Source organism: Biomphalaria glabrata, chromosome 6, assembly GCF_947242115.1.
Source record: "Biomphalaria glabrata chromosome 6, xgBioGlab47.1, whole genome shotgun sequence".
Taxonomy (NCBI): Eukaryota; Metazoa; Mollusca; class Gastropoda; family Planorbidae; genus Biomphalaria; species Biomphalaria glabrata.
The window spans coordinates 8,478,038-8,491,645 of NC_074716.1; the positions used below are offsets into that span (position 1 = coordinate 8,478,038).

Sequence of the window (13,608 nt, forward strand, 5' to 3'; positions counted from 1 at the left end):
TTCGTGTTGATGGGGGCACGTCAGCCTAAATAACGCAACCCATCTAGAAAGAAAACTCTGACTCCAAACCTCCACTTTGTGGCGATACTCCTCCGTGTGAGTATCGGGGCTTGGAAATGACCAAGAGTAACAAATAACCCCACTGCCTTTCCAGTTGCATTTCACTAAGTGAATAATAGTGGACCTTCCCCCCCCCCCTCTAGGTGCTTTTTGACGGAGGTCTGGACTGCACTACTCCAGACGGAAGTCTATGTCTCAATATGCTCTACTACTGGATATAAACCCAACATGACTTTTTATCTCGATCTGGTGAATGTGATATCGTGAAGGGGCCTGGATCCAGGATGTGACAATTCCACAGAGCATAACCAGAGCACAGTCCACCTTAAGCTTTCTACTGCAGAAAAGTTTCATTTAGAAAGCTCTGTGGATGGCGGAGAATGGACCATTGGCCAACCCCACCTTGTCCCATGGATTATGATGGATATTCCGGTTACAGTCTTTAGACCCAGATGTTCTTTTTATGTCAGCATTGGAGAAAATTGCCAAGACCGAAAACTTCCTTAAAATACGGGGATTATATATTAAGAAAAAAAAAAGCCTGAGGAAACACCCAGCCTACACCCTGTTCAGATTCACTTTCATTTTGATCATTCTAATAATTTTAATGAAGCACCTTTCAGCATCTTTGATATACACATCGGTTTGATGAACGCACTGTTAAAAAATACTGTCTATAGTTCTTAGTGGGCCACGAGTTACCGATGATTTGAAATACTTTGAAAAACATTGTTAATGAATGTTTTATTTTCTGGAGTTACAATACAATTGGTCCGTGAGTTTTTCCCGCCATGCAGACTGGTATGCAGGTAAACTATGTCGTTTTCCCCCCAATAACAATAATGAAATAATGTAGGCTAATCTAATTTTAAAATCTTGATCTATCTAGGTCTAGAATAAAATCTAGATAGTCTAAGATAGGTCTAGACCAGTGGTTCCCAAACTTTTTTGTCTCGTAGACCCCTTGCCATGTTTTCCATTCTTCGGTAGACCCCTTGCATTTTTCGGAAAATTCTTCAACTTCATTTGTGTTTTTCTCACTTATTTCTAGGCCATTCATTAATGAATTTCAAATTAAAATGAAGCAAAATAAGATTTAATATGCATTATATAAATTGACTAAACAAAAAAAAAAAAAAACCACAACAACAACAACAAAAAAAGTTTGTTTATTATTTTCAACAATTATTCTTTTTTTTTAAGGGGCGAAGGGAAGAGGGGTTCTCAGATTTACGAAAATTATTGAAAGGGTACGCATATTTGGTATATGTTGAAAGTTTGGGAAACACTGGCCTATTGGATAGCAAGTTTGTGTAACATTTCAACATTAGGCTCCAATTTAGTTAGATTTAATATCATAACTTCTCGATTAGATTATTTTGTTTTAAACTCATCCCATCAATTGTATGCTTCATTACTTAATCCTTACAAGAAACATTGAGATTATGCCTTCGTTTTGATCAAATTTAGGTAATCACCTTGTAGCGAAAGTTAACCTCTTTAAATTTATGAAATAAGTCTGTCAAGATTGGATTTTTAGCACCCAAGAACTCAGAAATAAATATTGTCAAACATAAGCCTTTCGACAACTATCATACTACAGTGTGGGAAGGAGCAATTGATCAAAGTTTCAGGCAAAGAGCAGTTCTTTATGGATTTCTTAATTCATAACAAAACGAAAACATGATAATAATAATAACACATATTACCGGGCAAGGTTAACTAGTCCAGTTTTTGTTTTTAGAAGTATGTCTTTTGAAAGTAATTACATAAGAACCTTCCAGTGTCCTAACTCCTCTTACCATTACACATTGAACTGTATTGTTGTTTAAAGAAATTTTTATCATGATATCAGATGTGTGTGATTTTTAATAGTGCAGTTTTCTGGAGTTTGATACAGGACTAAGAAAAAATATTGTAAGACACTCACAAACTTCTTTTCTTTTAGGATGTTTAATTAAACATTTTGTTCTACTGTTCTAAACTAAAAGTGTTGGAAAGTATTTCAAATCTCAATCTATTTTATCATGTTGTCATTGTCTCAAATGGTGTTCCAGGTTAGATAGTGTTATTGTAACTTAGCTTAAAACTTTGTTACAGAAAAAGCAACACATGAAATGGCTTGTTCGACAAGGCCGAATACAGACAAATGTCTAGTAACCAACACTTTCATTTCTACAGTTCTTTTTAACTAGGCCTTGTACAATGTTACTTTCATGCAGACAAAATTACGATATTTAAAATAAGATGTTAAAATTTGAAAATACAAATAAACTTATTCGACTAACAGAGTTACTATTCAAAGGATTAACTAAGGTAAAATCATTAATGGGAAATGAAATTAAAAGTCTCAGCATGCTTAAATGAGATCCACTATCGTAGACCCCCATTTACAGGTCATAGACCCCCAATTTATTTTTTCACTTCCGTAGACCCCTTGGAAGTCCTCGTAGACCCCCGGGGGTCTATATAGACCACTTTGGGAATCACTGGTCTAGACGTAGAGTGGTCTTTTTTATCTTATAAATTACAAACGTTCTTTCAAAAGAAAACATAACTGCATCCTACACGTATCAAAGTGTCAATCTAGTGGTGCATGTTAATGAGAGACTTAAACTCTGCAATGTAGTTAGTTTTCCTGGCTGATTCATGCAACCCGCTCCATGCTCAAAAGGGACAGCACTCATCCAACCATAAGAAATAAGAAATGTGCTTTTATCTTTGTGTCTTTCTGAACATTTTATTAGGTTATGTTTTTTGCATTTGTAAATTCAATGAATTTTACTAGGCCTATAGGTTAAGATCTTGATCTATTTAAGTACTCTAGATATAGGTCTAGGATATATCGAAAAGTATTCTAAAGCTTAAGACAAGTTTAAACAAATAATTTGTTACAGATTGAGAACTACTCTACCCCATCCTTCTGACTGGCATGAAATGTCATATGTTTCTAATAATTGCGACAACTTTCACGCGCAAAGCAGTTTAATACGAGCATAAAGTAGACAGAGTTGTGGGCCCTAGATCAACATACATTGGTTAAAAAAAAAATCAACACTTTTCACCTCGCTACTGGAACATTTTGCACACACAACATTACCTGTGTGTAAACCTCAGTTGTTCAAATTACTTTCTTAGCATTAACTTATTACACCGGGCCATCTGCTTTCACTAAATAAAAAAAATATCACGGGAATGTATAATTTTATTTTCTGCAAAAGCAAAATAATGCAAGTTTCTAATTAGTTGGAGGCGCGGTGGCTGAGGGGTAAAGCGCTTGGCTTCCGAATCCTGGTGAAGACTGGGATTTTTAATTTCGGTATTTATTTTCGGGCGCCTCTGAGTCCACCCAGCTCTAATGGGTACCTGACATTAGTTGGGGAAAAGTAAAGCGGTTGGTCGTTGTGCTGGCCACATGACACCCTCGTTAACAGTAGGCCACAGAAACAGATGGCCTTAACATCATCTGCCCTATAGATCACAAGGTCTGAAAGGGGAACTTTTTTTTTTGTCTAATTAGTTGCCACCATTCCGCCTTTTCTTGGGCTTTTCCTTTGTTCAGAATCTTATCTTATAAATTACAGAAAAAGATAATTACGTCCTACGAGTATCAGTGTGACAATTTATTCATGCATGTTAATTAGAGACTCAAATCCTAGACACTGGTGACGTTTTTCTTGTAAGGCTTTGCTACTAAATGCTAACTTGAACAGATGTGAACATATAATATTTACATAAAATTTTTACCAAATTATTAAATTTTTACTACCTTTACTATTTTAACTAGGTTTCGTTTATATTAAAGTGTTATTTAGTTTGTTCACATTAGGAAGTTATTCAAGTTATTTGAAGTTTTATTAGTTTAGATACATTACGCCTACAACGGTTTAGCTGTCTATCAGAAGTTTGGTGCAACACATGTACTCACAGAACAAGGAGTGTTTAACATATAGATTCTCATGCATAACTAGATTGTCCTAGGAACAAGCGTAGGACGTAATCAACTTCGTTTTTGAAGTGACGTCTGTATTTTATAAGATCAGAAGATATGAAACAAGCCACTTTAAAGGATGAACAGCACTTCATGAGCTAGTAACACAAACCAATTCGATCAAATCCGAGAAGGGATTTCCATCATCAATGTCATGAGAGTCCAGTTTTTTGCTGTTATTATTATTTTTTTTTAATATAATTGACAATAAGGTCATCCCATTCCATAGATTTTTATAAAGTGACAATAAGGTCATCACATTCAACTGATCTTTATAAAGTAACAATAAGGTCATCACATTCAACTGATCTTTATAAAGTGACAATAAGGTCATCACATTCAACTGATCTTTATAAAGTAACAATAAGGTCATCACATTAAATTGATCTTTATAAAGTAACAATAAGGTCATCACATTAAAATTAATCTTTATAAAGTAACAATAAGGTCACCACATTCAATTAATCTTTATACAATGATAATCAGGTCATCACTTTCTGCTACAATTATTAGATCAAAGTGAAACTTTTATTATTATTTTTATTCAACAGGTTTTCCTGCATCTAGTGATATTTCACTATACTGAACACAAATGTTTGATATACAACAAAGAAAACCACACATTGCCTGACCTTATGTTCAAATATCGCTCGTTCTGGGTGGAGTACCCGCATTACAGGTCACAAAAGCCAGAATTGTCCATTTTATTTCGATTATCAATAGACGACTGCCGACAAAGGCTGACGCAAGAAAACCTCTTCCGGTCTCGGGAAGAGATCTTCAACGTGTGGAAGGTTGACATTTATCGCAACGTTGATTTCAACTGTAGCGGGGCTTGGATTCACCAAGATTATATGCTGACCTTAGAGAAATGTTTATCGAATTTGGTCGGCGTTACAGTGGGCTCTTATGAAGCAAATAGAGCAGCGGTACCAAAGAAGCTCCAAGGTACGCCCCTTTTATCCCGCACGCCACAAACCAGAGACCCAAGAAAAATTAATGTGGCGCTTGGGAACATTTCATACACACACCCGAGGTTCCGGTGGCTGTGTCTTCCGTTGAACGAAACTCTCAAAGACTGCTACTTGCTCAGTTCTGGGAGAACTGAGGTCAACACTAAATTCCTGAAAGTTGAAGCGGTGGACCAGAACTTTTGCACTTTCTGGGCCAGACTTAGAGGACAGTCTATTGACGCGAGGAGTTTTTGTTTTCGATGGAATGGCGTTGACCGTCTCATTGATTTTAACAGCTTGACGGGGAGCCCCGTAATTTGCAGCTTGGAAGGACCTAGATGGCCCCAGGTAGTGGGGCTACTTGAAAGCCCATTTGCTACAAAGAATAGTGAACTTCTATTTTTAGCCACTAGGGTAGCAACATTCGCTGAATGGCTTATAGACATATTATATTCAACAAATTACGTTTCAATCTTGGACACCAACTAAACAATAATTGTGTTATTAAGAACATATAAGCTGCAAAATGTATTAAAAACATTAATTGTGTTATTAAGAACATACCGGTATAAGCTGTAAAATGTAATAAAACAATATTTGTGCTAATAAGAACATATAAGCTGTAAAATGTAATAAAAACAATAATTGTGCTAATATGAACATATACGCTGCAAAATGTATTTAAAAAACAGACATAATAGTTATCTGTGTGAAAAAGTATATGTAGATTCTCGTGTGATGTTTGAATCAACCAGGACAAAACCATGGCTCAGTAAGTGTTTAGTCTCCAATTAACATGCACGACTAAGTGAATAACGGACACGCTTATAACGTTCAAACATTTTGTAAGGAAAGTCTAAAATGGATTCGCAAAGAAACGATCAAAGAATAAAGTCAGTTGATCGGCAGATCATGGGCGTAGCCAGGATTTTTTTTCGGGGGGGGTTTTGGGGGGGGGATTTTTTTTCTCCCCCCCCCCGCCCCCCCCCCCCGCGAAATTTTCTTTTTATATGTATTTATGTGTGTGTGTGTGCTTACATAATCTTTATTGCATTCTGACTCTTCATTCTTTCGAAGACGTTTATTGTGCCCTATAATAGATTCTTCCATGTGTTAGAGGAAAAATTGTAGATTCCCCGCAAATACTAGCAAGGGGGTCTGGGGGAGCGCTAGGAGCTCTCCCAGCGCGGGGCGAAGCCCCGCCGCCAAGCACTATTTCTGATATTGAAAGCCAACAAAATGCATATTCTGAGGTATCTACAGTGCATTTTCCTGCTATTAAAAAGTTTTATTTCAAAAACCTAATGTGCTATTCTTACTGACTTAGACCCTACCGCGCCGTTCGGAGCATTTGACGTCAAGCTGTTTCCATAAAATTGTAGATTCCCTGCCATTACTAGCAATGGGGTCTGGGGAGCGCTAGCGCGGGGCGAAGCCCCGCCGCCAAGCACTATTTCTGGTATTGAAAGCCTACAAAATGCATATTCTGAGGTATCTACAGTGCATTTTCCTGCTATTAAAAAGTTTTATTTCAAAAACCTAAAGTGCTATTTTTACTGACTTAGACCCTACCGCGCCGTTCGGAGCATTTGACGTCAAGCTGTTTCCATAAAAATCTGTCACTGGTAATGTCTAAAGCCTCTTCCCACCTGCCATGAGGACCTCAATGAATGAGTGGCGTCAAGTTGTACTAGGATATCATTGCAACTCTGCTTATGCGTAATCCATTTTGTCGGAGAACATGCCCCGCAAACCTCATGCGTCGCATAGGATTTCCTTGATTTAAACCCGATCTCTATAACGGACTTCTAAAATCTGTCTTAGCCATCTTTGTTGAGCCACTGTACATTTAGTATTATTCAATTTCGGCAGATGACTATTCACTGAAGTTTATTAAGGGAGCCCTGCCACTGATAAAAATGTGTAACCACTCTTGAATACGCTCTTGGAATTAAGTGACTGTAGTTTGCTTTAGATTTTATATCCAAAAGAGAAGTTTTATCGTCAAAATCATCTGTTGGGGGTTTTCCACCTCAAAATGCTCTGTAGGGGGATCTTAAACTCAAAACCATCTGGAGGGGTTTTAAACTTTAAACAAACGCCATCTGTAGAAGAGGGGTTTAAACTCAAAACCCCCGATTGGATTGGCTACGCTCAAATAATTTTAGTGTGTAATTTTTTTTTTTATATTGAAGAGGTATTTTTAGCATTAAGCCCCTCTGAATGGGGGTTTAAACTCAAAACCCCTTTTGGCAACGCTCATAGCATTTTGAGTGCGTAATTTGCTTTTTTTCTTACACTGAAGATGTATTTTTTAGCCTCAAACTCCCTTGGCGGGGGGTTTAAACTCAAAACCCCTTTGGCTGCGTTCATAGATTTTAGTGTGAGTAATTTGCTTTTATTTTTATTGAAGAGGTACTTTTTAGCTTCAAACTCCACTGGAGGGGAGTTTAATCTCAAAACCCTTTTGACTACACACAAAACATTTTGAGTGTAGAATTTGCTTTGTTTTTATTATTAAAGAGGTATTTTTTACCTTCAAACCCCGCTGAAGTGGGGTTTAAACTAAAAACTTAGTCAAAACCCTTTTAGCTACGCTCATAACATTTTGAGTGCGTAATTAACTTTTTTTTATATTGAAGAGGGGGTTTATCGTAAATTTTGGAGGGGGTTTTAAAATCAAAATCTCCCTTAACTGTGCTCTTGGAATTAGGAGATTTTCGTTTGCATTTTTGTTTTTTGTTTTTTTGTTTTATAGAAGGGGGGGGGGCGGGTTAACTGCAACTGTAACTGGTAGGGGTTTTAAAACTCGAACCCCCCTGGTAGGGGGTTTTAAACTCAAAACCCCCTGGTAAGGGGTTTTAAACTCAAAACCCCATTGGTTGTGCTGGGGCAATTGATGGTTTAGTATTAAAATCTCACCTAAAATAAACAAAATCAAAGCAAAAAATCATTCACTAAATTCCGATCCCCCCCCCCCCCAGGGGGGGGGGGATTTCATTTCGGGGGGGGTTTGAACCCCAAACCCCCCCCCCTGGCTACGCCCATGCGGCAGATCATTTTCTTGTTCCCACCCAGATGCATTAGGGATAGTATTCCCAAGACTTCATGATTTTGATCCTTCCCTGCCTTACCCGTTGAACTTATTACTTTAGGCCTAGATCTTTATGATTTAAATTGACCAATATTTTAATGAATAACTAAATATAGCCTAAGAATGAAGACAAATCGCTTGAGTCCTTACGAAGAGGTCATGGGACATCTCAGATTAGGGTGAATACATTGTTTTTGGCAAGATGCAAAATTATACATTAGATATTATTTTTAAGAAGCTATGGCTAGAAAAGAATGTTTACTCCCGAGGAGCGAATGAGTCCGTATTGAGATTCATATAATAGCTGTCAATGTATAGGAAAGGTTCTGGTGCCTGAATTCTTAACAGGGCCAGCTTTGTTTCCTTAGGCTTACTGCAGATCCTAGCTAGATCTTCTCTCTATAGAAAGAACATTTGTACTTTGTAAGATAAGATAGAAAGAACATTTGTACTTTGTAAGATAAGATGGAAAGAACATTTGTACTTTGTAAGATAAGATGGAAAGAACATTTGTACTTTGTAAGATAAGATAGAAAGAACATTTGTACTTTGTAAGATAAGATAGAAAGAGCTTTTGTACTTTGTAAGATAAGATAGAAAGAACATTTGTACTTTGTAAGATAAGATAGAAAGAACATTTGTACTTTGTAAGATAAGATATAAAGAACATTTGTACTTTGTAAGATAAGATATAAAGAACATTTGTACTTTGTAAGATAAGATAGAAAGAGCTTTTGTACTTTGTAAGATAAGATAGAAAGAACATTTGTACTTTGTAAGATAAGATAGAAAGAACATTTGTACTTTGTAAGATAAGATATAAAGAACATTTGTACTTTGTAAGATAAGATAGAAAGAACATTTGTACTTTGTAAGATAAGATATAAAGAGCTTTTGTACTTTGTAAGATAAGATATAAAGAACGTTTGTACTTTGTAAGATAAGATAGAAAGAACGTTTGTACTTTGTAAGATAAGATATAAAGAACGTTTGTACTTTGTAAGATAAGATAGAAAGAACGTTTGTACTTTGTAAGATAAGATATAAAGAACGTTTGTACTTTGTAAGATAAGATAGAAATAACGTTTGTACTTTGTAAGATAAGATATAAAGAACGTTTGTACTTTGTAAGATAAGATATAAAGAACGTTTGTACTCTTTAAGATAAGATATAAAGAACGTTTGTACTTTGTAAGATAAGATAGAAAGAACGTTTGTATTTTGTAAGATAAGATAGAAAGAACGTTTGTACTCTTTAAGATAAGATATAAAGAATGTACTATGTTAGATAAGATATAAAGAATGTACTATGTTAGATAAGATATCAAGAACGTTTGTACTCTTTAAAATAAGATATAAAGAATGTACTTTGTTAAATAAGATAGAAGAACTTTAAGATAAGATATAAAGAATGTTTGTACTTTGTTAGATAAATTATAAAGAACGTTTGTACTTTGCAAGATAAGATATAAAGAACGTTTGCACTTTGCAAGATAAGATAGAAAGAACGTTTGTACTTTTCAAGATAAGATAGAAAGAACGTTTGTACTTTGCAAGATAAGATAGAAAGAACGTTTGTACTTTGCAAGATAAGATAGAAAGAACGTTTGTACTTTGCAAGATAAGATAGAAAGAACGTTTGTACTTTGTAAGATAAGATAGAAAGAACGTTTGTACTTTGCAAGATAAGATAGAAAGAACGTTTGTACTTTGTAAGATAAGATAGAAAGAACGTTTGTACTTTGCAAGATAAGATAGAAAGAACGTTTGTACTTTGCAAGATAAGATAGAAAGAACGTTTGTACTTTGCAAGATAAGAATAAGATGAGCTACGTTGAAGGTAGCACTATATATAACCTTGTAAGCCTACATTTCTTTTGCCTCCTTCATAAAGCAAACATTTGATGTCTACAAGCCTGGGTTGCACGTGAAACAGTATAACATAGGACTGTACCGAATGTACCGCGTCAATAGTACAGGTGTCTTGTCTTCATTACCCGTGTTGCTCCGTGTCCATTACATGTATTGCTCCGCGTTTATAGTGCATGGATTTCATATTGTCAATCCTTTTAAATTCAATGTTCTTTTTCTATTTGGCACATATAAACTGTTAATGCTGAAGGATGACAATAAACGAATAATTCCGTACCTTATTTTGCAGTTTGAACCCTTCTGTGTAGGCCTAATTTAAATATTAGAATGTATATGCTGGCTGAAGACGTTTTCAGGGCCCATAACCCTTCTATTTAGTTGCTAACTTCTTAAACGCACCTTTATTATGGAAGAGCCTTGACAATGCAGACATTGTCAGCATCTGCGTGTAAATCAATTAACATTTATTACTCTGACAGTAAATGACACAATACCTGTAATTGTGGAATCGGGTGAAAGAAGCTTCTCGCGCCTCAAACTAATGAAGAATTACTTGAGGTAACAATTCTAGTAGATAGGTTGAAACATTTGGTAATTCTCTCTATTGAGTGTGATCTAGGTAGAAAATATAATTTTTATGATAATCTGTATGACTTCGCTACAGGCAAGGCTCGTAAAATAATTCTGTACGTAGTAACGAATGAATAAAATGCAAAGACGAATTTATTTTCTAATACAAACTCTTAAGTTTCACTTATTATCCGTATCCCTACCCAAACTGGGCCCGCGAAATCCGTTTCACATAGGGCCTCACAATGGTTAAGTTCAGCCCTGCTATTTAGTAACGGGTGAATACAGAGTTGATTACTTGTTCTCCCCCCACCTCTTTTTTTTTTTCGCCGCTAAAGTTACGTGGGGTAGAAATAAATAAAAGAGTGATTTTTCCGTGACTTCTTGGTCACAATGGTTAAGTCCGGCCCTGCTATTTAGTGACGGATGAATACTACTTTTACCCCCCCCCCTCTTTTTTTTCGTGGGGTAACTCCGACTTGCAGAAAATAAAAGAGTGATATTTCCTTTACGTCTTGGTGTCCATACTGTTGAGCCATGAAGAGAATTATATATATAGATATGGAATAATCACCAAACTTGCTAAAGCTTTTCCTAGTGGAGGATGTTTAAAAGTTATGATTTTTATTCAATCTATCTGTAAAGAAAATTGATATTTTTTTTAGATGGAGTAAGATTTGTTTATCTTGACTTTTAAACCGCGTAAAACACTGTTCTTTTGAATTTTGTTTTTGTATTTAATCGAACATAAAACCGGAGACTTTCACCTATCTTGTAGAACAAAAAATTTAAACGTGTTCTTCATAACGTTTGATTCTAACACAGGAAACTCGGCCAAACACTTTAAACAGTTTGTGTGTGTGTGTGTATATAGCTAGACGTAGCTGTCAAATAAATATGAACAAGTAAAAAAAATGTTTTGAAAGACCTTTCAACCTCTAAAGCTGATAATTTTGTAAGAGCGATTACTTTGCTCTTAATAAATAAAGAATACTATTTAAGCAAATGGAGCTTTTTTTATAAATCTAGCGCATCACAAACCAAAAGATTAGAGACAGGGTTACTGAAGCGATTGGACCCCATGACGACCTGCTAACTATCGTAAAAAAAAAAAACGTAAGCTAAAAATCTATGGCCATATTACAAGATCTTCAGGGCTCGCAAAGACCTTCCTTCAGGAAACAGTACCAGGAAAAACAATTCAATTCAACGAATGTAATTGATACTAGACTTCAATGACCATTTTATTGGAAGTGAAAAAAAAAAAAAAAGCGGCCCCTGGAGGGGGGGTACTTTCAAAATAAAGAATGCATAGCTTAGGAACAAATCAACGGGCGTAGCCAGTGTGTCATGCTAATGTGATGCAAAACAAATCAACGGGAGTAGCCAGTGTGTCATGCTAATGTGATGCAAAACAAATCAACGGGAGTAGCCAGTGTGTCATGCTAATGTGATGCAAAACAAATCAACGGGAGTAGCCAGTGTGTCATGCTAATGTGATGCAAAACAAATCAACGGGCGTAGCCAGTGTGTCATGCTAATGTGATGCAAAACAAATCAACGGGCGTAGCCAGTGTGTCATGCTAATGTGATGCAAAACAAATCAACGGGCGTAGCCAGTGTGTCATGCTAATGTGATGCAAAACAAATCAACGGGCGTAGCCAGTGTGTCATGCTAATGTGATGCAAAACAAATCAACGGGCGTAGCCAGTGTGTCATGATAATGTGCTGCAAAACAAATCAACGGGCGTAGCCAGTGTGTCATGCTAATGTGCTGCAAAACAAATATACGGGCGTAGCCAGTGTGTCATGCTAATGTGCTGCAAAACAAATAAACAAGAGTAGCCAGTGTGTCATGCTAATGTGATGCAAAACAAATCAACGGGAGTAGCCAGTGTGTCATGCTAATGTGATGCAAAACAAATCAACGGGAGTAGCCAGTGTGTCATGCTAATGTGATGCAAAACAAATCAACGGGAGTAGCCAGTGTGTCATGCTAATGTGATGCAAAACAAATCAACGGGCGTAGCCAGTGTGTCATGCTAATGTGATGCAAAACAAATCAACGGGCGTAGCCAGTGTGTCATGCTAATGTGATGCAAAACAAATCAACGGGAGTAGCCAGTGTGTCATGCTAATGTGATGCAAAACAAATCAACGGGCGTAGCCAGTGTGTCATGCTAATGTGCTGCAAAACAAATATACGATCGTAGCCAGTGTGTCATGCTAATGTGCTGCAAAACAAATAAACGATCGTAGCCAGTGTGTCATGCTAATGTGCTGCAAAACAAATAAACGATCGTAGCCAGTGTGTCATGCTAATGTGCTGCAAAACAAATAAACGATCGTAGCCAGTGTGTCATGCTAATGTGCTGCAAAACAAATAAACGGGAGTAGCCAGTGTGTCATGCTAATGTGATGCAAAACAAATCATATCTATAGAATATAAGCTTATTGGAGAATGTTTTTTTTTTTTTACCCTACACAAGATTTTTATCAAGCATCTGCCGCTTTTGATACACAACTAAGGAGGTCCCAATTTTACTGTTAGAATCTTCACGTTTGTACTTAGTAGCTCCTAAAACCAAAAGAGACATTCAAGTCAGGAATAGCAACACTTTCAAGAAATAAGTCCAGATTGATTTATTTTCACATGCCGTACATCTATAGCGGTTACAAAAAAAAAAAAAATCACACTCAAGGCCATAGGCCTATTAAATTTCAGTTTTTTTTTTGTTTTACTTTTGTTACCTCCAAGTAGTAATGTACTTTTAGCATTGTTGATTACCGCCAGCCTTGAACTGTAATACAAGATAACATGTGACGTAATGAGCCACCCCGAGCCTTACCTTCACGCCATTTCAAAGTCAGCGCTAAATTCATTTAGTTAAAAGTGCAATGTAAACAAACTTCCTTAGGCCAGTGATTCCCTAATGCTTTTTCTTTTCATTTTAACAGTTCTTATATAATATGGTAACCACAACGCGTACAAAGCTCTGACTGACTTACTCAATCATAATGATGGTTTTGGGTATATTTTTTTTTAAATTGTTTCTTAATTTTATTC

The 13,608-nt window shown here is 36.3% G+C and overlaps 1 protein-coding gene across 2 annotated transcripts; it reads left to right on the top strand.

Annotated features, from left to right (window-relative positions):
- Positions 1–720: 720 nt before the first annotated feature.
- Positions 721–5,935, top strand: LOC106078970 (uncharacterized). 2 transcript variants are annotated; one of them, XM_013240069.2, is made up of 2 exons: positions 721–869; positions 4,603–5,935. In XM_013240069.2, exons 1-2 carry the CDS (start codon positions 852–854, stop codon positions 5,491–5,493), a joined length of 909 nt encoding a protein of 302 aa, XP_013095523.2. In that variant the 5' UTR covers positions 721–851; the 3' UTR covers positions 5,494–5,935. The 2 variants fall into 2 exon arrangements, with proteins under 2 accessions (XP_013095523.2, XP_055887359.1); XM_056031384.1 differs by having other exon boundaries at positions 721–861.
- The last annotated feature ends 7,673 nt before the right edge of the window (positions 5,936–13,608 follow it).

Coding starts and splice junctions, on each gene's coding strand:
- LOC106078970 (XM_056031384.1), top strand. CDS start 796: ATGAATGTTTTATTTTCTGGAGTTACAATACAATTGGTCCGTGAGTTT. Junction 862..4,602: donor TTTTCCCGCCATGCAGACTG/GTATGCAGGTAA, acceptor TTTATTCAACAG/GTTTTCCTGCATCTAGTGAT.